The sequence below is a fragment of the Pyrgilauda ruficollis genome, unplaced genomic scaffold (assembly GCF_017590135.1).
Source record: "Pyrgilauda ruficollis isolate IOZ18807 unplaced genomic scaffold, ASM1759013v1 scaffold3, whole genome shotgun sequence".
NCBI lineage: Eukaryota > Metazoa > Chordata > Aves > Passeriformes > Passeridae > Pyrgilauda > Pyrgilauda ruficollis.
This window is the reverse complement of record NW_024524377.1, coordinates 21283762-21311601: the sequence shown is the minus strand read 5'-3', so window position 1 is coordinate 21311601 and position 27840 is coordinate 21283762. Positions and strand designations below refer to the sequence as shown.

General features: G+C 37.7%; 1 protein-coding gene across 4 annotated transcripts; it reads left to right on the top strand.

Annotated features, from left to right (window-relative positions):
• Positions 1–141: 141 nt before the first annotated feature.
• Positions 142–27840, top strand: CWC22 (CWC22 spliceosome associated protein homolog). Of its 4 annotated transcripts, none has more exons than XM_041473334.1 (20): positions 142–216; positions 591–703; positions 3380–3447; positions 4097–4219; positions 4329–4586; positions 5070–5198; positions 6506–6674; positions 7046–7099; positions 7965–8100; positions 8182–8388; positions 8509–8571; positions 8892–8987; positions 10198–10279; positions 11401–11461; positions 19143–19220; positions 20329–20481; positions 21313–21440; positions 22418–22519; positions 22649–22845; positions 25443–27840. In XM_041473334.1, exons 2-20 carry the CDS (start codon positions 677–679, stop codon positions 26030–26032), a joined length of 2721 nt encoding a protein of 906 aa, XP_041329268.1. In that variant the 5' UTR covers positions 142–216; positions 591–676; the 3' UTR covers positions 26033–27840. The 4 variants fall into 4 exon arrangements, with proteins under 4 accessions (XP_041329268.1, XP_041329269.1, XP_041329266.1 ...); XM_041473335.1 differs by having other exon boundaries at positions 4094–4219; positions 4332–4586; XM_041473332.1 differs by having other exon boundaries at positions 4094–4219.

Below are 27840 nucleotides of genomic sequence, written 5' to 3'. Positions count from 1 at the left end.
CCCTAAGATACTCCACACAGCAACCCAACCCGACCAGTTTTTTATCTTTCGCCCCCCTCGCCCAGCGCGCTCATTTTAAACTGAGGGGGGGGGGCCGGCGCAGCGAGCGGCTCCGCCCCAACATGGCGGCCGAAGGGCGGGGCCGGTCGCGCGCTCACCCCGCGCCGCCGGAAGTGACGCGTTCCGGGCCGTGCGCGGCAGCGGCAGCGGCGGGAGGTGAGGGGCCGGGGCTCAGCGGGGCCGGGGCTCAGCGGGGCTCTCTTTCCCCCCATCCCCGTGGGGTCCGGGGGAGCCCCCGGTCGGGTGTTCGCGGCCTCCCCCGGGCGGGTGGGCGGGCCCGGGCTGGGAGCCGTGCGGCGGGGTCGGTGGGCAGGGCCCCGGCAGTCCCGGCCGCGGCCTGGCCGCTCGCTGGGGTCTGGCTGTGGCGGTGAGCTCCCGGCTGCTGCTGTGCCACAGGAAATCGGAATGGACCCGGGGGAGCCTTTTGGTTTAAGAATTTGTGTAAGCATAGCCCTAAAGGACAAAATGAAGGTGGGTGTTCCGGCACCGTGTGCAGTCGAAAGTTCTTGATTGTTCTCCGTGTGTTACAGGTGAAATGGTTCTCATGTGCTGAACTCCAGCTTGGATTGCCTCATTGCTGCACGCCTGAGAAGTTTGTAAAAAGCAGGAAGTCAGGATGAAGAGCAGGGTGACACAAGTAAATGTAAGTGTTCTTAAACTTAAACTGTAGGATTTAATCACTCTCATGTCGCTGGTAATTAGGTTGTAGTTGATATTACATTAAATAAAGGTTCCTGAATACAAAACAAGTAATATCTGTAACAGACAGCAGCTGTTTACAAGATAAATACTACTAGGAATCAGTAAATTACAGCTATTTCTGTCTGCTGTTGTCCTTGCAATCAAAGTCCTGAATATTATTAGTGTAAATTACTAGTGTAAAATTATAATAATTGGTCAAACTGACTGAATGCTGATGGATCAACAGTAAGTGTAAGCATGAAGAAGAATGGAGCAAGATTTTGAAAAATTTAACAACAATCTTGAAATATGTAGAGACAATAAGTAGCAGTTCATTTGACAATTGTATGTCGTACTATGCATGTTAAAACTTTTAATAGCTATATGTCCCATTTCTGAGTGGATGGGGGTGATTTTTTGGGAATGCAAGAAGAAAAAATTTAGAAATGCTGTTTGCAAAGTACACCAGGTTTGGGACGCGTTAGCAGAGCAATACTGTTATGATGCACTGCCTCAAATCTGGTGTTACTCTGCCTGTTTGTCCAGAGTTGGAACCTGCATCAGCTTCTTCACTATTTTAGACCCAACTTTTCTGACTTGAGTGGCTTTTAGTAGGGATGCTTGAGGGGCAGTTTTATACCTTCTCCTGTTTTCCCAGTCTGGTAGTGCTCCCTTGTCTGTCAAAATAAGCCAGTCAACAAAAGCACACTGTTTGGACACTTTCAGTTAATCATTTTGATGAAAGTGGACAAAGAAGGAGGACTAACTTGTGGCAGAAAACCTGGTCACAGGGAGCTGAGGGTAATAATTTCTTCAACAAGCACAGCTCCTTTTGCAAGGAGATGTATAAATGGCAAACACAGAAACGGCCATAGCATTGTTTTATTTCTGTGAATGCTTGTCCTTTTGGTTCTCTGGGCAGAGACAGATGATAAAGAACCCACGAGAATGGATCATCCTAAAAAGACCCAGTGCCTTCTTCCCATCTGCTAGATTTAAATACAGGAACTATTTTGTGTTATTCAAAGATTTTTTATTACCACTTTCTTGGAAGCTTAGGATACAGACTGGCATTATATTACTGGCTGGGGGAAAAAAAACAACTTAAGGACTTTTCTTACCCTTGAATGAATTCCGTGATCTGCTCTGTGGTGTCATGATCATTGAAAGGGTAGAAAACCTTGGTGAGCGTGTGAATTTCTTGTACAGTCTCCGCTGTCAAAGATAATGCGGCTCTAAAATTACCCAGGTGGGCATAACTTTTATAGGGATGCATGCTCCCAGTGGACAATGCAATGCCCTTCTTTTGTATCCTTATCTTGTTGCAGGCAACCAAATGCTGGATGTTGTTTTAGCAAATTGAAGTGCACCCTAGGAAAGGCAACATTCTAGGATATGTTACAGTGGCCTCAAAAATGCGATTATCGGTTTGCATATATCCACACCCCCCCAGTTAAGTTTTTGGAGATAACAGCTGCCCTGCTTTTTATGGAAGAGGTGTCATTTCCTTCTGGTCACCCAAAGTTTTAACTGGTTCTTTGGTGGGGCAAGAGTTGGTGTGCCAGTTGGTGGAGAGGGTGCTGCTTCAATGTACGAGCTGTGTTGCTGCAGGGATTCCATCAAAGTGCATAAGGACATGCTACATGCTTCTGTTGAGTTTGTGCATCAAGTGGGGTGTTCCCTATTCCACAGATGATCACTCTGTGACATGACATTGTGGTTCTGAAAAATCATAAATAGTATTTTAAAGGAGGAGATGACCCTTGCAATGAAAGTACTCAGGTTACAAATGCTGCTGCTTGACTCTACCAAAGTTGTTTAGAAACATGTTAATGAATAAATTTTCTCTTTGTGGTAGATGCTGTCACATTCTGATTTTTTATAACTCCATACTTCTAAATGTCATGGTTCAACACATGGAATTCGGTGTGAGCTGTTTAAGTGTGTATCACTTACACAATCCTGCAAATCTGCCAGATAAATCAATGCAACTCAGATGCTTGTAATGTATAAAACTAGGAATGACTCATGAGGAAATAAATTGTGATTAGTAAAGAGGGGGGGGACCTAAGTAAAAATTACTCAATAAAGGGAATTTTTAGGAGAGAGGAAAAACACTCTTTAAGCAAGAAATTCTGTTCATGGTATTGTGTGTGATACAACAAATGAAAATGGCATCTGAAAGGAGGAAGCAAGAAAGGCAGACTTGTGGTCCATCTACTCTAATCTCCAGCGGTAATTAACAGCAGATGCCTTAAAGAATTTAGGAATAGGGGAAATTTTAAAAGTAGTTGCCCATGTACGCTCCCACTCTCTACTTGTTTGCACCTTCCTGAGCCAGATCAAGTTTTTTGGTAACCCTAGTGGATTTTTCTTCAGTGTTTGTTCAGTGCCGTGAACCTGTGGAAGCATTTGGCGTCTGCAGCATCCTGTAGCAGGATGTCCAGCTGTTTAACTGCTTGTTCCTAGAGAACCAGGAACCTCTCCTTGTCATACCTGACTGCCATCAGCTTTATTTGGTGGCCCTCCTAGTAAAGGAGTGGGAACTGAGGCATGGGATGCTTTGATCTGAAGATAGGCACTCCCAGTCACATTGGGGCTTGATTTTTTTTTTTCCCTTCTTTCTCTTTCCTTAAAGCATGGTTCCAGTCATGACAGGAAGGAAAACTACAGTTCCCGACATGAAAGTTTGTCTCCAGAGGACAGGTAAAATGACTGATATTTTTATCTTTCAATTCTGTGTGTATACACCTCACATAGTGAGTTAGAGAAGCTAAAAAAAATCATCAGGTTATGTTTCTTTTTATATGTTACCGTAACTAAGTGGCAAAAAGCAAGTGTGGATTTAGTAAAATACTTGAGTGTCAATATAACAGTAATTAAATGGATTTGTTACTAAAACTTAGCATTTATTTAAATTATCATGAGACTTGAAAGTGAAAATTACATGCTAGATTTTTGCTTGAAGTCACATATTGCTGATACCACAGTTATCATTTTTGGGCAAGATTACTTTCTGCTGTACAGGCAAAAGAAAGTAGAAACAAATGAATACATGTGCTCCAAGGAATGCAAGCTGCTGAATTTACCATGGGTATTTGATGTTATTACTGTTAAACATTTAATTTCAGATTCTAAGAGCTTTATTTTACAGTGCTTCTTTGCTTATTGATATTTTTTTCCTGATGACAAATTATTGTTAAAGTAGACCCTTTTATTGGAGTGACACGTATTTTGAAACTCACATTGCAGAATTGGAACACTTCTGCATTGTTGCATTATATTGCAAGTATATATTAATACCATTGCTTTTCTCAGCTTCTTACTAAAAGTTTTTGTCTTGGGTTGTGAGTAGGGATATGGAGCGTGATAGGTCTCGGTCTCCATCTCCCAGGAAGAGGAGGTACTCTGATGACAGCAGATATGATGAGGAATATTCAAGACGGGAATACTATGATGACAGAAGTTCAGATGGAAGGTCTGGAGCCCTTTCTTAATCAGTAATGAAATACTTACTTTTAAAGAATAAAATGTGAAAGCTTTTCACATACACTTGGGTGTTTAGTGGGTGTTTTTTTTACTTTTAGAAGGATGGAAAGGGGGAGAGATAGACACTATGAGAGATGGGAGGACAGAGAATATGATCGAAGGAAGCAGAGGAGATACTCTTCACCTGACCGTAGGAGTCCAGAGAGGTCGACAGGCCAGAGCTCACTTGCTCATGATGAGACCACCTCAAAGAAGAAGAAAGAAGAAGTGGATCCAATCCTCACTCGCACAGGTGGTGCATATATTCCGCCTGCCAAGCTCAGGATGATGCAAGAGCAAATCACTGATAAAAATAGGTGAGTTCAAATTTACATAGTAGGTTTTTGCTGCAGGCAAAACAGTTGAGGCGTTTAGAGGATGTTTGGTAAGATGGGATCCATTAAGGGTTGTGATCATTGTTTTGAAGGTATATTTTTATCAGAAGAGAGATAAGAGAATCAGATTAAACTGTACCTGCTTCTGCTGCAACGTGGAAATTATAAAGTAAAGCAGGATACTAAATGTAGCTAGGATTTTTTTGGGACATCTTACAAAACAACATACTGGGTTTTACCATATCTGCAGAGAATTACACTTCAGTTTATCATGTTGTTTCAATGGTTTTCTAGTGATTGAGTGTATAATTGTGAACAACTCTTCACATTTATGCAGTGAATATTTTTAATGTATTTTAGTGATTAAATGAAAATGTGAATATATTTTATATATATATGTATATAAAAACTTGCTCAGTGCAACTTCAAATTTATACATTATTAATTTGTGATACTGTGTAATAGCTTGGCATACCAGAGGATGAGTTGGGAAGCATTGAAGAAGTCGATCAATGGTCTTGTCAATAAAGTGAACGTTTCTAATATAGAAAACATCATCCATGAGCTCCTTCAGGAGAATATTGTTCGGGGAAGGTAAGCCTTGGTATTTTACAATAATTCTTTTGCTTTTCTGGAACATGTACACTCTTCAGGTGTACACTGTTGTGTGTGCTATAAGTAGTGTATGGGTGTTAGTCAGATCTTAGTATTAACCTTAGGCCATATTGTCCTATTCAGAATAGTCCCTTACTTGGGAAAGGGATTGTGTGCTTGGTGGAATAGAAGAGTGCAACAAATGGTGTATATTTCCTTTTCTTAAGGAAATGCATTTTACTTGAATAACTTGTAATTTATAGTTGTCATTGTCTATCTATGATGGTGTATATTTCCTTTTCTTAAGGTTTTCCCAATGCATTTTACTTGAATAACTTGTAATTTATAGTTGTCATTGTCTATCTATAAATTGGCACCATTTCCCTCCTTAGTTGGTTCTGTACTTCCAAACTTGCACAAAGGTGCATTTAAAAGTAATGACACAAACTTTTACCTGGCTGTCAAGTCCTTTCCTGAGGTTTTAACTAGATGATAAATAAGAACTGAAACAGACCACTTTCAGTGGAAGCAAGAAGTAACTAATTTCAAAATGGAAGTGTTCTACTTTTGTGCACTAGTATGAAGTGAATTCTAGTCCACTTGTCAATGCCAAAGTAAGTAGGAATAAGGTCCGTATGCACTTTGTATTTATTACTCTGTAGGAGTTGTTCTTTTTAGGATTTCAGTAGACCACAGGGAAGGTAGATTTGGATATCAGTGTGTACTTTGAAGATTCCACATTTGGAGGTTTGTTTTGTTTTTATCCTCACCCCCATGTAGTTGAGTAATACAGCAAAAGTCAAATTCTGTGTGCTCCTAAACATTACAAAAAGCAACATTGAGAGGAGGGGAAGCAAGTCACAGATTCTTCTCAGTCTTTCTTGATAATAAATGTAAAAGAGATCATTTGAATAATAAAAGAACTGTTATCTCATGAATCCTTTGTTTACATTCATTTAGGCTCTAAGTAGTATTTTATAATCAGTCAAAGTTCAGATTAAAAAAGGGATAATTGCAGGACACAAGGTGGCTTTTTGCATGCTTAGCATTTTTAAGTGTAGCTCTAATGCGAACAATATTTAGTGAAAGATTAGGTGACAGTTTAAGAACTTTCCAGTTCAGAAAGATTTGTGCAACACATTTTGCAACATTCCAATTGTGGCATGATAAACCATGGTTTGAAAAAGATGATCTGGTTTCTTCCAGCTATTCCAGCTGCATAACACTATTTCATGTGGTAAGTACTGAATAAAAACATTACATGTTTTATCACCAGGAAGGTCTTAAAACCCTGCTTATTTTTCTAGGGGATTGCTGTCTAGATCCATTTTGCAAGCTCAGAGCGCCTCTCCGATTTTCACTCACGTTTATGCAGCTCTCGTGGCAATCATCAATTCAAAGTTCCCAAATATTGGTGAATTGATCCTCAAGAGGCTGATACTGAATTTTCGTAAAGGGTATCGCAGAAATGACAAGGTATGTAAAATATAAAGGAGCAACGTGCTGAAATGCGGAATTCTGCAGTGTAACTGTGTCAAGTGTGTTCAAAGGAGCACAGCCAAGACATGGGTCAAGACCAGTCAATGGGACATTTAGTAGTATTAGAGTATCATGAAAGTTTGACAACCTGTTCTGGATTGATACTGTGATAGTTCGGGGTTTTTTGATTAGGGCAGGGATGTTTAATTTTTTATTTTTGAGTGTACCGTCCTAATTGAGAAAAACTACCAGAATCCTTAAATAGCTTAATGACTCCAGTTTGTTTGAGGTGCATTAATCTGTAGTATGTCTGGGTTAGGAATTTCTTCTTCCGTATGTTAACATTTCCTGGTTTATTTCTTTTGCAGCAACTCTGTCTAACATCTTCAAAATTTGTTGCGCATTTGATGAATCAGAATGTGGTATGTTTCTTTGTTTCTGCTCAATCCAAACCCTGTATGGCTAATTTTTAGTTTAAGACAGCGGTACCCTAAGCGAAGGTTCTCTGTCTCTTCTGAAAATTGCTGCAAGTGTGAGTTTGGTGCCTGCTTTAAGTTGTTAAGATCTCTTTATAAAAGATACTGGTAATTGCTTATGCAGTTATCACCACTTATCATTGGACTTATGCTCCAGAGCTTCCCAAGATTTCATGTGTGCGTTTGGGCTTAATGCAAGGCAAGGATCATCCGGGGATCTGTCTCACAGATCTTGCAACATGTGTGTTAGCAGAAGTACACTCAGTTGCATCTAAATCAAATTTATATCCGACTCTGTTCAGTTTGTTCATGTGTCAGAAATCAGGATGCTCTGATTTAAATAAGGTCAGGAAGCATGTCTCAGGAATGTGTTGGGAATGTTCAGCATTTTGGTAAAGAGGAAATTAATCTGAGATGGGCGATTTGCTTATATACCTGGTCCTGGAAGATCTTATTTAATTTTAGATATAACGCACTTAGAACTGGGTTCTGTAATGCAAGTACTGATTTGTTTGTTTCTTGGAAATGCATTCTGTTAGGTTTTTAATGGCAAAATATTTTTCTTTGCTAGTTTGTTCACTTCAATAGAACAATCACATTCACTAGAAAATGGGCGTAAATACTGCTGGTAAAACTGGATTTGAAATTTTGACTTCCTCTTAATCAGCCTTGCCCCACTGCTGCTGCCTTGTATGTGATTAAACTGCCGTGTTGTGGCATCCTCAAAGGCTGGACAAGTCTGTCCAGTAAATGACTGTGGTGGTAGTGTAATATTCTGCATTCTAATTCTTTGCTGATACTTTTTCAACAGGCTCACGAGGTTTTGTGTTTGGAAATGCTCACTTTGCTGCTCGAAAGGCCTACTGATGACAGTATTGAAGTAGCAATTGGATTTATTAAAGAGAGTGGGCTCAAATTAACAGAAGTTTCTCCTAGAGGTATTAATGGTAAGTACAGTTAGCCAAAACCTATCTTGGCATTGGTATTAGTAAATACCTTTCGTGTTTACATTTCTCTCTTTTCCAAAGCAATCTTTGATCGCCTTCGACACATTCTGCATGAATCGAAAATCGACATGCGCGTTCAGTACATGATAGAAGTCATGTTTGCTGTACGGAAGGATGGCTTCAAGGATCATCCAATCATTCCAGAGGGATTAGATCTAGTGGAAGAGGAGGATCAGTTTACTCATATGTTGCCATTGGAAGATGACTACAACCCAGAGGATGTTCTTAGTAAGTTAGAAATGAAAGATAATTCCTTAACTGCATTACCCAAGAAAATGAATTCAAGATTGAATATTAAGAGCTTTCTTCAATTTGTGTTTAAAATAAAGATTCTCTTTTATTCTAAAGATGTTTTCAAGATGGATCCGAACTTTATGGAAAATGAAGAGAAATACAAAATGCTGAAGAAAGGTAGGGATATTTCTGTGTATGCACAGCCATTACCTATGGCATTTGCTTATTCAGCTGTTGCTGCCAACATTTATTTAAGAGTGGGTGATACTTCTGTTCTATAAAACTCATTCAGTTCACATACCTTTCCTTAGTGTTTGTGCTACTCAGTGTTGTTCCTTCATCTAAGTTTCCATTCAGTTATGATAATCTGCTTTTTGGCTTCTTTGACATTCTGTACCTGAGACATCCTTTCACTCTTCAGAGGGGGGATCAAGGGGGTTTTTGTAATGAAAGTACTGTGGTCTGTGTTTCATTAATCTGGGATACTGCTCTTTCAGAAATTCTTGATGAAGGTGACACTGAATCTGAAGGAAATCAAGAAGCTGGAAGTAGTGAAGAAGATGAGGAAGATGATGAAGACGAGGATGAGGATGGTAAGTGTATGACTGGCACCTTACAAGCAATTGATTGAATGTAGCTTAGCAGGAAAGAAGAGCTCAGCTTCTTAGATGTTTTGCAAAACTGAGATGCTCAAATGTTAAGCAGTGTTTTCATCTTCAGTTATTCTCAGATCTAAGTGTTTACTAGCAAACATAAAAGTCTGAAAGAAAGCATTCAGCACATGCAGAAAAGGAAAAGCAACTTTGCCACATTATTGCTGACAGTATCAGTTTGAGATACTGATGATTTCCTTGACAGTATCCTTGGAGAAAAGCCTTGCAAATGTAAGACATGAAAAAGAGCAAAATGAAAACTCTTGCTTAAACTTTTCCATGCTCTGTCATATTTTTAAGTCACTTTCAAAATTAGGATGGATTTTCTTACAACTGTATTTACATCCTCCATATCTCACTTCAGTGGAGATTCATTTTCAAAGAATGTATTCAATTCCCAGGAAAAAACATTGATGGATAAGCATAACTGAAATTTTTGTACAGACTGCATGAGCAATGGAAAAGACAATCAAGTATTGTTCCTGTACAATACCAGGAATGGATTTCCTTACTAGTTTGGTGGAATATTTCAAAGCAGAGTGTGGAATAGAATAGCAGAGCTCCCAGCCTCATGAAAAGTATGAACATTCCCATAATTTCTCATTTTCTTATGCTTCTACCAAACTTTAAAAGACTGGAGGAACAGTGAGTATTTCACAAATTGAAGTGTTCCCAGAGTAGTTTTGTTCAGAATGGATGTTTCTACTCTTGCTCCAGGACTTTGCAGAATGCTGCAATGTAGATCCTACAATTAACAGGAACTAACAATTACCTGTTAAAGTCAGAAATGCTGCATAAAGCATTGTATGCGTAGGTTATGCAGAAAATGGATTGCTGATAATGTTGACAAGAAATGTTAAACCTAGAGGTTGCAGTGACTAAGAAACATGAAATGTCGTTAAAAGAATTACCCTTTTAAAACTGTCTCTAAATATTTACTTTTGTTACAGATTAAGCAAATACTGATTTTTTTCCTTATCTATAAAAATAAACATTAAAAAATACATAAACCTGCAAACAGTGCTAAGTACTTCTAGAAAAACAGTGTGCTACAGACTCAGTAAATGATAAATAGAGCTGTCCTAAAAAATTACTATGTATGTCTTCCTTAATGTTTCACTCTCTACAAACCCATGTTTTTCTGTTCCAGGTCAGAAAGTTACTGTCCATGACAAAACAGAAATTAACCTGGTCTCCTTCCGTCGTACAATTTATCTGGCTATTCAGTCAAGGTAAATATAAATTATACACCTAGGAGTGTAATTCTTTAGAAGTCAGTGAGCTCTAATTCTTTCTTTTAAAATTCTGTCTTAATGTGCAATTTAAAAGAAAACAAAGTAGGGAAGTGGTCTTTATGGAGCCTGACATGTCTGTGTAAAGCAGACTGTTTTCTAAATTGTCATTCTAAAATGAATCTTGTTTGTTTCAAAGTATTTGGGTAGTGGACTGGGACTATTGCTGTAATGAGAACTTTCTGAATGAACGGAAGTCAGTGATCTTCAAATTTTACAGCATTTTGAAAATTTATGAAAAAAATTTGAGACACACTTAGATATTCTTGTAGTTTGTCTCCACTTCTGAGATGGAGTTCTTTTATCACCTGCATTGTTTGGAAAATAAGTATGCAATTAGCAGCCCTGAAGTATAGTCTGCTTGTAGTTATGAGCTCCACTTGCAGTTTGTGGCACAAATATTCCAAACCTGCTGGGTGTAGCTTCTTAGTCACGAGGCTGAGAGGAGGGATTGATCCCCTGCAGGTCTGATGCTGCATGACGAGTGCAATGATGTAGTTGTGGTGTTGATCATTAGACATATGAATTAATGCCGTACTGAGGGTATCAAAGGCTCTCACGTGTCTCAAAGTTACTGTTCAGTACTTTCTTGCCTTACTGGAACTTGTTCATCTGATGTGTGGGAGGGAGGATGTACCCAGTGGTAGCTAAAGGCTTTCAGAACAGGAGTGCAAAGAGGAGACTGGTATATATTGCTTTTGGAGCTGGTCTAAATGGCTTCCATTTCAGCATCTTTCAAAATGTGCAAAACAAGCTCCCACTTTTCTGTTTTATTAAGTTTTCTAAGACGATGTGATAGTAATAATGACTTGGATCATCTTGTTTTCAGATTGCCTGCACATGTAATCACTTTGGATTAATTTTCAGATAGAAACTCATGAAATACAAAATGTTTATTAAAAAAAACACAACAGCAATAAAGTTTTAGCAAATCAAACGGCTGACATACTTTACTTCAGAACAGTTGAGGATTTATCACCAATGAGGATTCTTAATATAGTTTTGGAATGTTTTTAGCATAACATATATTGCACAGATAATAAGTGTTTTTTTCTATTCAGCTTAGACTTTGAAGAATGTGCTCACAAACTGCTGAAGATGGACTTCCCTGAAAGTCAGACTGTAAGCCTTCACTCTTACTCTTCTTGTTACTAACATAAAGATACAGTACTATGGTAGTATCTAAAAACCTTGCTCACATTCCATGACCTATTTTGTATAGCAGGCAGATGAATGAGAGTCATTCCTTACAGCTGTGGTTCCTCAAAATTTATTTCACAACCTTTAGAGCAAATAGACTGACACACATTTCATAAGCAATTTGTCTTAAGCATGTGCTCCTTTCTGTCAAACAACACAAATGTTTGCTCATAGCCTTTTGAAAAGATCTGTTGTTTGGACTGGTGAAAGTTCTGTTCTATAACAGTACAGCACCATGACATGGTTCTGTCTCTGGAAGGACTTTGGGTTGAAGATAATATTTGCAGACAGCTGAAGACTTTATCAGTGGGGCTTGAAATTTAGCACAGTGCTATGAGTGTGTTGTTTAGGTGCTTTCACAGTAAGTGAGTAAACAGCATATTGAATTAAAGCAGTTTTGAGTGATTGCTTTGCTGTAATTTTGGAGCTCATGAGACTAAAGCCGTTTTGTCCTCAGACTCTGTAAGGTAAATGTGATTGCTGTGTTTTCAAGTAATGGAAACTGTTCTTCATCCAGTACTTTTGTTCAATACTGGTAGAATGTAAATACACATCTACTTTTCCAAGCAGCTTTTCAGACAGCTGTAAGCTGTTATCATAGGAGTTGCACTTGGGTGAGCATTTTAACTTCTTGTGGCTTTAATTAAGAGTTTTATTTGAAACAGTGTGTGTAATAAGTAACTTTAGTATAATACTAACTAGTAAAGGGAGATCTGGGCTACACTTAGGTATTTTTTGAGAAATTTTTTGCCTATAATTTTTTCAATTCTTGCACTGTTGCTTGTTTCTAAGCAATTTACATGGAAGTAAACTAAGACCCGAAATTGTGATTTTTTTTTTAAATCTGGTTCTCTAATTCTGTACATGAAATGCAATATTAAGCATGCATAAGATTGTAATTGTCAGTGAAGGATACATAATCTGAAGAACTCTAAAGAGAAAAAAATCCTGTTGCCCAGCAAATCAATTCAGCTATAAATAATAGAGCAAACAATCTAGAATATATGTACTAGGCCACACAACAGAGTTATAGTGCATAACACTACTTGCTTGTAGTGAGAACTACTTAACTCTTAGGATTTAATACCATGGCAGTCTCTGTCAGCTTCTAACTTCTGTGGGCAAAAGCTGCTCAGAAGAAATAAGGGAAGGAAAAAGAAAAACCCAACAATTAGTATCAACCTATAGTTCAGTACTTGTTGTAGGAATTACTACAATTCAAGATTGAAAACTGTTGTAAAACTGCGTCCTCTTACCACATGAGGCTTCTACTTTGGAGAGGCTTCTACTGATGTCTTTTTTCCTTAAGACTCCTAACTACCCTTCACCTTGTTTATCAAAGGTATGAGAGCTTTGACTTGCTCATTGTATAGAATTGAGCTCCTTTATGGGGATAAAAATCTTAAAAAAGAAGAAAGACACTTCCTGATCATTGTGAGAGCAGAAGGAATAAGCAGATGTAGGCAGTAAAATTATTCAGGGGTTTCTAGGACTTGAGTCTGTACATGTGGATTAAAAAAAAAACCTGAATACATTCAGCAGGAAATTTGTTTAAATTAGCTACCAGATTTTAAGCTAGAAAAATCACCTTTTATTCATTCAAGCTACTGTCTTCTGACTGAAGCCTTTATTGAATTAATTCCCTTTGCCTTTATTAAAAAACAAGCTATTATTTAGTTTGCAGATGACACCAAGTTGGGCAGGAGCGTTGATCTGCAGGAGAGCAGGAAGGCAGAGGGATCTGGACAGGCGGTGGACTGAGGCCATTGGTGTGATGTTCAATGAGGCAGGGTGCTGACTCCTGCCCTTGAGTCACAACAGCCCCAGGCACAGCTACAGGCTGGGGCAGAGTGGCTGGAAAACTGCCCAGCAGCAAGAAGGAACCTGGAGGTGCTGGGCAGCAGATAAACATGGTCCAGCAGTGCCCAGGTGACCAAGAAGGCCAGTGGCATCCTGTAGTGTGGCCAGCAGGACAGGGGCAGTGACCATCCCTCTGTACTGGGGACTGAGGCTGCACCTGGGGTGCTGTGTGTGGCTGAGGGAGCTGGGCTTCTTCATTCTGGAGAAGAGGTGGCTCAAAGGGGACCTTATCACTCTACAAGTACCCAACAGGAGGGTGTAGCCAGCGGGGGTTGGTCTTTTCTCCCAGATAACAAGTGGCAGCACCAGAGGAAATGGCATCAAGTTGCTCCAGGTGAGGTTTAAATTAAACACTGGGAACAGTTTCTTGACTGATAGGGTGGTCAGTCTTTGAAACAGGCTGCCCAGGGAAGTGGTGGAATCAGCATCCCTGGAAGCGTTCAAAAGAGGTGTCGGTATGGTTTAGTGGTGAACACAGTGGCATTGGATTTACGGTTGGACTTGATCTTAGAGGTATTTTCAACTTTTATAATTCTCTACTACTATTATTTTAGCCATAAAGCACTTCTTTCTTTTTTTGATCTGCTTTACTGAAAGCTCCAGCAATCTGCATTGCAGGATGTTGCATCTTATTTCTTCGCACTTTCTGATCCAAAGCTTTAAACAGTCTTGAGAAATTCCTGAAATGTTTGGTGAACTCTTGGGTGAACCTGCAAACTTTGTTTATGCTCATTCTCTGTTCCAACTCCTACTATGAATGGCAGTCTTCATGAGAAGCAGGAACTAGAGCATTTAGCTGAAGTATTCCTTAAAAATCAGGTGTAACTTAAGATTTTCATTGCAAAATTTTTATTCAAATCAAGTCTGATTTTACAGTAACATTCTGCTTTTCTTCTGAAAGGCTTCACTTAATAAAGTAATATGTATTGAATTTTCTCATAAAGACTGTTTTCCACAAGTTTGAGTAGTAAATTGTCAATTACATACAATCAAAAAATGAATCAGAATATCTGAAACCTAAAGACAGATGCAAACAACAGGTTTGAGACTAATACAGTCTTAATGACCATCTTTCTGGGTAACTCTTCCAGAAATCATCTTCTGTGTAGAATGTTTTGGTGTGATTATCAGGGTTGAGTTCAGAAATACATTAGCAGTTTTTACCAGTGGTTGAAGTATCAGATCATTGTCACATTAACTTCTGTGCAACACAAGTCGTTCGTCTGTTTAATACCAGTAATGGATCTATCACACAGCTCTGACTCACAGAAAGAGGATTAAGGTTCAGATGGATAATCTGTGGACTGGAACAACATAATACTGCTTTTTGGCATTGCATTTTAGGACCAGCTGCTGAGGAGGGATGTCAGCAGTCCTGTGATTTTTTTTTTTTTTTTTTTTTGAGGGAAAACATTTAAAGTGTTACTTCATTTCTAAGTAAATTTACTAGGAGTGGGTTTGCTTTTATTCATGTTATTTAGACCCAGCTGAAGCCCACAGATCAAAAGTGAAATAGCTTTGCTGTCTGTACTTCAGTCTGTGCAAAGCTGTTCTAAACAAGCCTTGCAATTGCTTCTTTGAGCATATGTTCAGTCTTGGCAGAGCTCACTGTTTTACTTTTTTAAAAAATACTGTTATTATCTCTGTTAAAGCTGTGTTAATCCCATGTATTACCAAAGAAGAAAATTTAAATAAATGAAAACTGTAGTTAGAGTAGTGTGGTATTACTGGTTGTTCTGGCTTCTGAACTGTGAGAAAAAGCAAGCAAACAAGACTGGCTGAAATGCAGACAACTAAAAATAATTAAATCGACCATACATTGTTCTTACTCTGTGAAAATGTGCCTAAAATGGATTGGCTTTTAGGCTTTTTTTGTTTCTTGGTTTCTGATAAGAACTAAACTTGTATACAGAAATGTTGCTAAATTAAATTAGAGCCTCTTCTAACACTGTGCATATTCCAGATAAAGGTAATGCGTCACCAGATTTTATTTTTTTTTACTTGAAATGAAAAAAAAATTCTTGCAGGCACAGCCTTCTTGAAAGAATTATGCATGCATCTGACACATCTCCATTTTTACGGGGTGGTGTCACTTGCTCAAAGCAGTCCTAGTTGGTGGTGTGGGAGTGTCAGTGTCTCGTGTTATTTATGCCTTGAGTCTTGAAGATAACACAAGTACTTATGTTGGCCTGACTATTTTCACTTTCAGTGAAAATATAGTTCAGAAAACTGATGTAGAGCAGGATGGTCTAAGGCTGATAATTACGCTTTGGTCAAATTGATGATTTCTTAGATACATTAATTTCTTCTCTAATTGGAGGGCATTGCAGCTGGTAGATTTAGCAACTGCACCCTGATTAGTTCACAGCCTTGCTACTGGCTGTAAAAGATAATCATCCTCAAGTAGCTTTCCTGTGTTTTGAAGTAGGATGTTTTTGTGGGCCTGAGGTGCAGGATCATTCTAAATTTCCATGATTTGTCAGTTTAAAAAAAAGTACATCGCATGCACATACCATGTTGTGATATTTGTTGATGTCTCCAAAGTGAAGGTACAGAATCCATACAGAATTAGGCTGTTGTTGATAGCAGGCATTAGCTAGAATTCTGCCTAGATTTTGGTCTTCCACGTATGTGTGTAGGCATTTAACCTAAGGAGGTGGAATTGCTCAGTGAAATCACTTAAAGTGAAGTTTTGCATGTGCAGCCTTCAGGTAGTAGGAAAGAGATACTCTGGGACTTCGATGTATTGTTCCATTTTTGTGTGTTGCAGACTAGTAGCAGCATGATTTAAAATATATCTATCCTTATATCCAGTTAATGATTCCAGTATAGAATACTAAGTCTGATTTACACAAGATTTGTGATAACCATATTCAGTTTTAAGCCTATGTTGCTCTAAACAGAAAAGGGATTGAGCAAAAAAAAGGGACAAAAGTTGAGGAAGACCATTAGCAGAGCACAGGACAGACCTGGAGACTTTGTAGTAGATGCTAAAATCACTGCACATAGCTTGGCAAGAAGCTGCCTGCTGCTGAAACACCTTCCGTGGCTTTGTCAGCTTTGTCTCTAAGTGGAAACTTGACAAATTAAGAAGAGAAAGCAGAGATGCTGGGAAAAGTAGGCTGTGTGATGGTTACACCCATTAAAATATGCACCAGTAAGGAAAGCTTTAAGGTAGTCAGTGGGAGTAAAATAGGCATCAGTGAATTAAAAGAGAAAAAAGTGTGGCATCTGTAAAAGCAGTGAAAATACATAAAATGCAAGGCACTCGTTTCACATAATTCCAATTTCACATTGATTTAAACGGACCTGAGGCCTGCACTAGGTTTGCTCCTGGCAAACCAATTCCTTTAGTTCCATGAAGAAGCTTCTAGAAATGAAGTGTTGACATTGAAAATGTTATATTTTAAGAATAGCTTACAGGGTGGGGATGTCTCATGATGGCTTCAGCTTGTGTATGCAATGGATGGAACAGAGCTGTGGGCTGGCAGGGGAAGGGAGGTGGAAATGGCATCACTTCCAGCCATGAAAGGCAGAAAGGACCTCCACGTGGAGGCAGCCTGGGGGGCAGCTCTGAAACTGCAGTCTTGGCTGAATGCAAATCTTACAGAAATTGCAAAAAATGGTGAGAATGGGCAGGGAGGAAGTACTAGTACCGTGATCAGAAGGGGATAAGTTACTTTAGCTCTTCTGCCTGCCATGAACACAGCCCGTGTATGAAGCTGAGAGAAGATGGATTGGGCAGGGTTTGCTTGTGTTTTAAAATTGTAAAACCGGGAGAAAAAACTAGTCTGATTTTTCTGTCTTTTCCTTTAGCATCTTTAATGTATGATGCCTGCCATGTTAGGTTGAGGCACGGTACATCTAAACCATTATTCTGTTTGGGTAAGAGCAGAATAGAGACTGTTTAGGGAGAACTGTGAGAAATGCACTGCATTTAGGAGCTTTCTCTTTATCTTCTGTCTTGGCAGTTTTGGGAAGTGCTGTTGTTCTCTATACAGTAATAAATTCAAGATCTTCATAAAAGATGATTCACCATCTGTATGAGATGTCAGCTATTTTGAAGTGTTTTACTTTGTGATTGGATAGCTATGTATGCTTTCTTAACTATGCTGAGTAGTTACTTATTGAGCATTGTATGAAAACAGTTAAACAACACAATATAGAAATTGCCTGTAAAATTGGGGAACAAATTCTTTGTGGTCTTCAAAACAAGTGATGGGCTAAATAACAGGCTCTTCATGCCATAAACATCATTGGGAGTACAGATATTAGTTCACTAACTTTTGAAGCTGTAAATTAAGCTAGAATTGCCATCTGACCTTGTTGCATCTCTCAAAAAGTAATTAAATAATTGTAAAGTTTGTTAATTTTAAATCTGAAAGACAGTTAACTCTAGACCTAACCTCAAATTGTTTGGATAACACCAGCAAGAATATCTTTATGGGCAAACCTTATTTTTGTACATGTGGTTATTCAAGATACCCTCCTAGAAATCATTGTAATATTTAATTAAAATGTTAAAATATTTAATTACTGTAAACCACAGGGGATACCAAGGCTATAATTGCATTTAAAATGAGGAGGAAAAGTAATTTGTTTTTCAAGTCTTCCTGACATTATTAACAGTGGCATCAGCACTTTACCCTTTTTATTGTTAAAAACTGATTAACTGCAGCATTACTGTAAAATGGGATAATATAAAAAGTTAATATGCATTTTAATACATCACATTAACACTGTGTGGCAGTTAAAAGGAATGCCTCTAAACACATCTGTAGGTTTATTTGATATATTACTGCCTTGTTATTTGGAGGAGTGGTTTCTTTTCTTGTTCAGCATGGTTGGCTTTTTATTTGTTTTGAGCTTTTCTAATGGGCAAAAATGTTCCTTCTGAATACTTGCTTGGAAGAATGACACAAGTGGGAGAAGAAATCCAGTATGAAATCATCTGGTGGTAGTTTTTATAGGAATGTTACTATTAGTTTAAAGAGAAGTTAAACTAATAATGAAAGACACATGATTGACAGCCAGAAACCTATTTGGGAGTGTCCTAAATTGGATTACACTATGGAATTGATCTTAGGAGAAAACAGTAATAAAAAAGTGAATGGGCAAAAACTGCAGGGCTATTTTAAGCATTGTGTAACTTCATGGCTTATAATTTGTATGAAAACATTTGCTCACTTGCCTGCCTTAATGTTGCCAAATGTACCCTAAACCAATTCACAGCTGCATCTCAGGCAGAAGGTCAGGGGAATAAGTTTGGAATATTTCTGATTTTGGAAATAACTGCTAAGAAATGCATGTTGTGTTTCCAAATGGTTTGTCTGTAAGCCATTTTAACACTTGGAAGTTGTAAAGAATTTTTATTTTCTGTAAATGCAGGGATTGGTACTATTTCAAACAAACAAAAAGAAACCCTAAGAAGAATATCACAAAAAGAAGCAACTGACAAACAAAAACAAAACTAAGAAAGCCCTCAAAACCTTCACTTTGTGCATTGTGTTAACACATAAATCTTAGTTTAGGCAGGAGAGGAAATTTGAAGGGCAAAAGTTCATATTCATGTCCCAGAGAAATTCAGAAAACTACCGGTGTTGCTAATGAAGTTTGATTTAGTAGTCACTTCAAAGCTCACATCTATGTAAGGCTTCCTTCAGTTGTTTGGTGTGTACTGATGGGGTTTTTTTGCTGCTACAGTGAATTTACCTGGAGAAATATTCTTTTTTTCATAACCCAGAAAGAACTGTGCAATATGATACTTGACTGCTGTGCTCAGCAAAGGACATACGAAAAATTCTTTGGGTTACTGGCAGGGGTGAGTTCTGTTTCAGATTTTGTACTTTATGATAGAGTAAAACAATGAAATTTTCTATTTTTTGTGTGTCAAACTTAAGTTTTAATGGATAAATAAAACTAATAGTCTTTTTATCATTCTGAAAATGCTTATGTTAGTTGATTGTTTTAGTGGATTGAGATAGCACTTTGATTGTAAAAAGCATAGTAAATGCAGAAAGAGAATTGACTTTCCCATTATGTTGTTGCTTATTTTGCCTTCCTTTTTTCTCATTATGGTAGAACAATAAATCAGTGGCAAAGAAATGGTAAAAAGACATGATAGTATTATGAGTTACCAGAAAATAGCCTTTTTACAGTGCTAAAGAGTAATCTTGGAGACTCTTGTCATTTACCACCTTGTTCAAAGCTGCTTAGCAGGTTTAATTTAGAGCACAAGATTGAATACTTACTGTCCTGAGCTTGGGGGTATTTTGTTTGCTCTTCAATAACCAGCTAACTCTCTGGTTTTGTGTAACTAACTGCTAATTACTTAAGGTTTCCCTATCGATAATATTGACATGTCTGAAGAGTTAAGATGAAATACTTGTCTCCTCAAGGGAGCAAGCTGTGCTGAAAGGGAACATTTCTTCCCATTTGTATTTTTCATCCATTATTCCAGGAAATCCTTTTGCTGACAGTCACAAAGCAGTAACCACATGAATCTGCATGTTCAGATGAATGTAAATGTTGATTTCTATATCCTCTGAAATGTTTATGTCCAAAATGTCTTACTCCTGCTTCCTGCTGCCTCTCTAAACTGAAATAATCATTTAGTGATGTCCTGGAAAAACTTGGGGTTGTATCAGGTGAAAATACTTGATGTATAGAAGTCAAGGAAAATGCTGGATAATTTGCTGTAGTTCAGAATTGATAATTACTGCTTTGCAATGCAAATGAGTTTCTTATCCTGACAAACTGCTCGAAGCTATAAAATATATCCATTTGAGTATTTGCTCTTCTTCAAAGGGTTATTTAAAACAGAAGTCTTGCAGTAAATATTGACACCATTAGGTCACTTAGTTGTAGGTTATTTGCATGTTTAGTGTTCTGTTTAAAGTGGTGGTTTAAATGGTACCATGTTGTCTCAGCGTTTCTGCATGCTAAAGAAAGAATACATGGAGTCCTTTGAAGCCATTTTCAAGGAGCAGTACGATACCATTCATCGTCTGGAAACGAACAAACTGAGGAATGTGGCCAAGATGTTTGCTCATCTCCTGTACACCGATTCGATTCCCTGGAGTGTAAGTTAAAACAAAAAGCCATTGTTTTTGAGCTCCAGTACTCCACAGTAACATACAGTACATTAATTCTAGTATTATTCTACAGTTTCTAATGACTTGTGGCAAACTGGATTATCTTAAGTAACTTCGCAGACACTGTTAAGAATTCTGGTTTGTTCCATCTCCTTTTTCTCCCTCTTGTGTATCATCATCTTCTCTCCCCATTTTTCAGTAGTTGATTTAAGCTATTTATTATTAGCTGGAATTGGTTGATTAAAAAGTGCTTCTTTTGGAAAAGAGTTTTGAGCTTCTAAATTTTGATAAATTAGAAATTGTATTGAATTATAAGACAGTTAAAAATACTGTCATTTTATGATTTAAATAACTAATAAATAAAAGCAGTGTCACATTTTGATATATATTATTATGTAGCATTAAAAATGAAGAAATAAATATCAAGGTAACTTCTCATATTGTTTTGTTCTTGTTTCATAGCCTAGTCTAACTGTCATTCTTCGAGCACACATATGTCAGTCCAAATATTTTACCTATCCTGTATTTAAGTCCAAAATCACTTAACTTGCCAGAAATTCACGCATCTGATTTTGTCTTTTGGAGCTTTCCTAAATTAAAAAAAAAAATCCTTAAAGAATTGCTAACATAAATATGATCAGCAGCTGCTCCCATGTGGTAGAAAAGACTTTTTGAGAAAGACAGTCTTGACTAGAATTTGTGAACCTTGGGGAAAAAATATCAGTCTTTATTAGTTATTTCAGGAGGACAAAAGTTTCTAAGATAAGAAAAGAATGTATGTTTAAACATAAAGGTTAATGCTTTACTGAATATTTTCAGGTCCTTGAATGTATAATACTGAGTGAAGAAACTACCACATCCTCCAGTAGAATTTTTGTCAAAATATTCTTTCAGGAACTCAGTGAATATATGGGACTTCCAAATTTAAATGCAAGATTAAAAGATGTGTAAGTTGAAATTTTATTTTCAAAACTGTAAATTTAATTAGGTTCTTTATCTGAAAACGTACAGCTAAGAACTCTGTGTTCAGGTTCAAGTGAGACTGCCCTTCTGTAGCTGCAGTGCTTCAAGAATAAGTTCATGTATGGATTTAGTCATTGCAAGGAGTCACTTTTGAAGCTGAGTGCATTGCTGTTGTTTTGGGTTCAAGTACGTGCATGATTCTTTTTAAGATGTATCTGTTCCCCCTCCACCCCTCAGTGACACTCAGCTACCGTAACAATTTCCAAGTGTGAGTTTATTTTTATATATTGTCAGCTGTATAGCTGCATAATAAATGTTACTGGGGCTTCTCTTCCTGGCAAAACTTAGGAGAAAACACACAACTATTAGTAACAGTTTCTCTAGGATTACTTACTAATCCTTAATTGTAGTATACTTAACATTCTTTTAAATCTGTATGGGATTTAATGTGTTACATTCTGACAATGTTATTTGCAGTTGCTTGAGCTATTTCCTCTAAGTTGGGATTTCTTTTGTGTATGGTGAAGAATTTGGTAGATGCTTTAGTTCATGTAAACTTAAATTTGAAACTATCCCTATGTCCTTATATGAGGGGATTTCAGCATGGATCCCTAATTTTTGTGCTTCTTGGTCAGCACCTGTTATGCTTTGCTATTCCAGGCTGCTGCAGTTCCACAGGTCACTTCAGGGCTTCACAAAGCTGGGGTTTCTGTTCTCATTATCTGTCACTATGTACGGAGCTCTCCTGTGTGTGAAGTTTATGTTGTCATAAAAGAGCAAGTTTTTAAATAGCATTTGATTAGATGCATCACAGGTACAAGCAATGAAAGCATTGAAAAATGCACAAACAGAAAACTTTTGCTTTCTTGTGGAGATTCATGCAGTTTCTTTTTCAGTTTCTTTATGTCAGTGGGAGCGCTGAGCTGGCATGGTGTTTAATATGGATGTTTGTTTTCATCAGGACACTGCAGCCTTTCTTTGAGGGATTATTGCCTCGGGATAACCCAAGAAACACTCGCTTTGCCATCAATTTCTTCACTTCTATTGGCCTTGGAGGACTAACGTGAGAAACTTTTCTCATTTAATATTTACCTTCTTCATCTTCCCTCTCCCCCATGAACAAAAAATAAAATTGAAGAACAATTTTTTTTTTTTTTTTTTTTTTTTTTTTTTTTTTTTTTTTGCTAATTAGGGATGAATTACGGGAACATCTTAAAAATGCACCAAAGTTGATCATGACACAGAAGCAAAATGTTGAGTCATCAGATTCCTCCTCATCTTCAGACACAGACTCTTCCTCAGATTCTGATTCTGACAGCAGCAGTAGTAGCTCAGAGTCATCGAGCAGCAGTGACTCCTCATCTAGCAGTGACAGCAGCAGTGACTCAGGTATTTCAACACCAGCAGTACAACTATTTGCTTTTCTTTTCTTTCTTTCTCAGATATGTTTATTACTCTTTCTGTGTATACTTCTTTTGAGGAAAATCTGGCTATAGACAGTGGTCATGTCTCTGTTTTAAAAACTAATATTTTTTTTTAAGTTTTAAAATATTAAATATTTCTCAAGGAAATTTATTTTTGAATTTGTACTCAGAAAAACAGAGTTCCATTTTTAGAGACTTAAATATCTGAGAAATGTTCGTTTGTAGATTACTTTTTTTATACAATTGATATCTGTTGCACTCTACAGTGATTTCAGTTTATTGGAGGATTGAGGGATTAGAGTCATTCCCAATTATTTTTTCTGGGTTTACTCTAGAGACTCATGTCTACAACTCTTTTTTCTTGGCTTAATTGAGTGATCTTGATACTCCTTGTGTCTTTCCCTGGAAGTATGTGCTTCTTCCTTCTTCCTTCCAGAAATCCGTTCTTCAGTTCTAGCAATGTGTTTAAATATTGTTCACCATGTGAGTCCCTATTTATAATTCTTCTGCTTCAGGAAAAGATTGTGTGGCAATACAGTCAAAATTCTTGTCTGTAGAGGAATTTCCAAGGAAGAATTAGCTTTTTCTTATAATTTATTTTGTATTTTCATGCATTATAATTAGCATTTAGTGTCTTATACTGTTGTGCTGATGTAGAAACTATTAGACATGAACTGTCATAAACATTGCTCAATCTTTAAAGTAGTTGCTATTATGAGTTAGTGTGTGCAGTCTCCCCCAGTATATATAGCAGGAGCAGATGATAGCACAGCATGACTTCCTGTAGCACAGAAGTTCGCTGATTCAAAGTTAATTTGATTTATTACGTGTCTTTAAAATGAAAATGATGAATAGAATAAAAGCAGTGTGAACTGCTCCTGCTTTGGAAATGCAGTTCTGTTCTCCAGCACAATCTCCTGTCCAAGGTGGAGCTGTGTGTCATGGCTAACAGCATTAGTGACGACAGCACGCGAGGAGGGCGCAGCCAAACAGGGTCAGCGGAGGCACTGGTTCAGCACAGAGCCAGATGGTCCTGCAGGGACAGCTGCAGCTCTGCTGAGCTGCTTGATAGGAGCCAGAGGGGTCAATCCTTAGTGACAAACCAAGTCTGCAGTCTGGGACTAGGAACAGGGTTTTTCAAAGTTTAGGACCTTCTCTTTTACTACTTGCCTTTTCTCCACTGAGGAACACATTCAATGAAATTCACATCTTGATACCTCTGCAGCCTGCTTACACTTTTCAGTTTCTTGTGTACCTTAATACAGTGGTCAGAACACTAATTGGAGATAACAGTAAGCTTTAATGGTTAACTGAGTTGAGGTTCCATTACTGATTGTACCTCTAAAGTCTTCCTGTGTTTGCAGCTTCTAAAATCTATAAAATTACTTGGAAGAGTTAAGAGGCATTTTTCAGAGGAATGTGTGGCAGTATTTCAGTGTTAGTGCAGTGTATGAGAGAAAAATAGAAAACCTGATGATCAGAAGTAGAGCTAAGTTAGAGATTACTGTCGTACTGCCTGTTAATGCTTGGAACTTCATCAGCTTGCTCAGCTCAGCACTGCCCTGGGGAGGTAGTTCTAAACCAGGAGGATAAAATACAACTGCCCTCAAAGCAGCTGGTTCTTTTCTGTTTGCTTTCTCAGGTCTTTTCCTACATACTGGTGGATGAAAATAGTATGGAAAACACTGCTTAAAAACCATAATGGATTAAAATGTATCTGAATTGATCCATCATTGCATTTTAAGAGAATGTCAGCAAGCCTTAGTTCAGACACAAGCCTAGACAATTCAGATAATGCATGTACTAATAAATCAGTTTATGGCTGTGATATTTTCAAAAGGTGATGAGGAGCAGCTATGTGATTCTATAGTTCATGCACTAAGGTGAATGAATGGTTATTGTAAGTGGCTGTTAGTGCCAAATACTGTCGAGTGGGATCTAAAGGTCCCTGATGAAGAGCAAACAGCAAGGTAAGACCTGTTCCACTGAGATGAGACTACTGTGTATTTAGAAATACAGAAGTTAGTTTTAGTCTTGTTGACAAAGCTATCACTATTCCTCCTGAAAAATGAGCCTGAAGGCCATTGTTACAGTGCTGCAATACCATTATCTCAAGCCATTTCATCCTACCTCTTTTTCCACATGGGATAGTGTTGGAGATTTTACCTCATATGCTGTTTTTCATCTCCATTGACTGATAAGCTTTTCCAGGAAAAGTCAATTATTTTGAGACTGGATAGTCTGGGAAAGGTCATCTTCGTAAAAAAAAAAGAGATTATTTGTGAGAGTGCTTTGGTGTATGACTTTACAGCCTATGCCTGGTCCTTGGGTACAAGTCAGCAAGAGGGTGTTGACAGGTAGAGGTGTTCAAATGACAGGCATCACGTGCAGATGGCAAAGGGATAAAAATAAGGAGTTCATTATTTTGGACCCTTTGTCCAGATACATGTGCAGAAATGTTTTCTGGCAAAAAACACTCTCTAGAACTCTTTCTGTAGTTTGATAAATTTAATATACTAAATTAAAATGCAACCTTACTTCCATAATTTGTTATAATTTCAGATGTTTCTAAAGCCAAAAGGAAGAGAACGCAAAAGAAAAATAGAGAATCTGAGAAAGTTTCCAGGAAAAAACAAGAAAGGAGAAGGAAATCGCATGAAAAGAAAATTGGAAGGAGGCAGCAAGAGGAAAGAAGTGATACTGAGAGCAAATCAGAAAGAAATCACCGACATTTAAGAGAATCACATAGGAGAGATGATGTTTCAAAGTACCACCACAGAGATGAATCCAATGGCAGAGATGGTTACCACAGCGGAAAGGATAGGAACCATGAAAGAAGTAAGGATCCAGAAAATAAACACAGTAATTCCAAACTGAAGAAAGCAGAAAGAAGAGCTTCTGTGTCTGATGATGAAAACTACAGACATCGGAGCAAAGACGATGGACATCGGAGTAGGAAAAGAGAGAGATCCAAGTCCCGGGAGAGGGAGCGCGGGCGCTGCAGCCCGCGGGAGGAGGAGCAGGAGGAGCGCTCCAGGAACGGCTCGGAGAGGCAGCAGCGGGACAAGGCCAGCCGTCACCCCGAGCAGCACCGGGAGCCGCGCAGGAGCGACGACAGGCGCAGCGACAGCTCCCCGCACCGGCGGAAATGAAGCGCGGCCGCCGGGGCCATCAAGGTGCATTTCCGAGCTGGTAGAACTGTATTTTAAAATCTATTACTGAAGTTTCTTTGAAAAGAAGATTTTGTACAAAGTGATAGTTGGCATTTGTAAATTTTACCAGACTTTTTCAAATTTTCAGTAACACTTTTTTATAACTGTATCATTGAATCTTTCTGTTCTGTTCATTGTTTGGAAAGACGAAGCTCTTTTATTTTGTGAATAAAACAGTAAGATACCAGCAAATTGGGTATTTTGTCACTTAGTTTCAAGCATTTCTAATTGTAACTTCACAATCTAAAAAACCGTTGGTTTTTTAACTTCACTTGTTAAAGTGAAAGCCAGATGCTGAGGCTGGGGTGAAAATGTTAAGAATTTCAGACTCCAATGTGAATGTTACGTGAGAAAATGATAAAATTTTCAAACAGGCATTCTATATGTGCATGTTCTTTCAACCTTGCAAGCATGAAGGCCTTTTGACCAAAATCTTCAGGAAATACTCAGTTGATTTTTTTTCTTCAAGACTTAAAAATTGAAAACACAATGTTGCTGATTTAAATGTCACATGTGAAAGTGTGTGAAAGTGTGTCAGCTCGTTCTGTGACTTTTCACAATGTTTTTTAATATTGTGACATCCTGAGCTAGTTTCACTTGTGATCTTTTTGGTAAAAAGGTTGGTTTGGTTTTTATTTTTTCAGTTGTGACTTTGATTTCCAAGTCTTAGTCTTCAACTCTATCCCTACCGCCGGAACATTTAAGGAACTTCTTTTCCAGTATATAAAAACAAAGAAAGGAAAACAGGAGATGTCTCAAATTTTTTTTACATGTTTTAAAGTGCTCAAGTTTTTTGGAAGCAGAGTTCAGAAAAAAACAACTCTCAATTACTGCACCACTTTATTATATAAAAATGTTCTATCTAGGGTCATGGGGCACAACTCAGTCTTGATTTCATGAGAAATTAATCAAAATCAGCTGGTTAAGACTAATTCTCAAAAGTAAGTTACGTAAAAATTTGCAAAGTCTTCAGGATTGAAATAGGAAATAGTGTGGGGTCTTGGTCAATGGGAAAGAGGTGGTAGTTGCAGATTATGCAGTTGTTGCTGTATGACATTTTTTTATTTGTGAAATGAATACAGTTGCTGGACACAAGAGAACTTTCATATTTCATGTGTAAATCATATTTCCTGTATAAAGCATAAGAAATACATTTGAGCTGTTTTATAACAGAAAGCAGAACCATTCCTAAGGAAATAGATCAGTTTTGCCTAAATCTTGTCACAGCATTTTTCTAAGAAAAATGTCTATTTTTTTTTCTGTATTTGACAGAATTTATTTCTGCAACCTTACATGTAAAAAAATGGTTTCAGTCAAAAACATTTTCATAGAAAATAAAGTTATATTGTAGAATAAAAAAGATTTCTCTCTTGTTAAGGCACACAGCTAAAAATACTTTGATGGCATCATGTGTTACATGTTTAAAATGTTGGCTTTTTGCCCAACACACATCTCATTTTCAAAATGATGTGTGCATTTTGGCAGTGTGTTAAATCCACAAAAACTTAATTTAAAAGAATGTTTTTTCCAAAGAGAAATCTGCTAATTCTTATGTTTCTTTGATAGCTCTGTATGCACATTATTGAAAAGAATCTATACTCCGTAATGGTTTAATTGCACAAGCTTACTTAATATAACTACAGTAATACTTCCCTTAATATATTATGGGTTTAATAGCCTATATTTTATTAACCCATAACATTTGAGATATTCTGATCTAGTTAAAAAGTTTGTTAATGACACCTTTA

Bases quoted from the DNA above. Each gene is read 5' to 3' on its own strand.
- CWC22 (XM_041473332.1), top strand. From the start codon at position 677: ATGAAGAGCAGGGTGACACAAGTAAAT. The intron at 7,100-7,964 runs GTATGTTTCTTT...CTTTTTCAACAG, and splicing joins ATTTGATGAATCAGAATGTG to GCTCACGAGGTTTTGTGTTT. The intron at 8,572-8,891 runs GTAGGGATATTT...CTGCTCTTTCAG, and splicing joins ATACAAAATGCTGAAGAAAG to AAATTCTTGATGAAGGTGAC.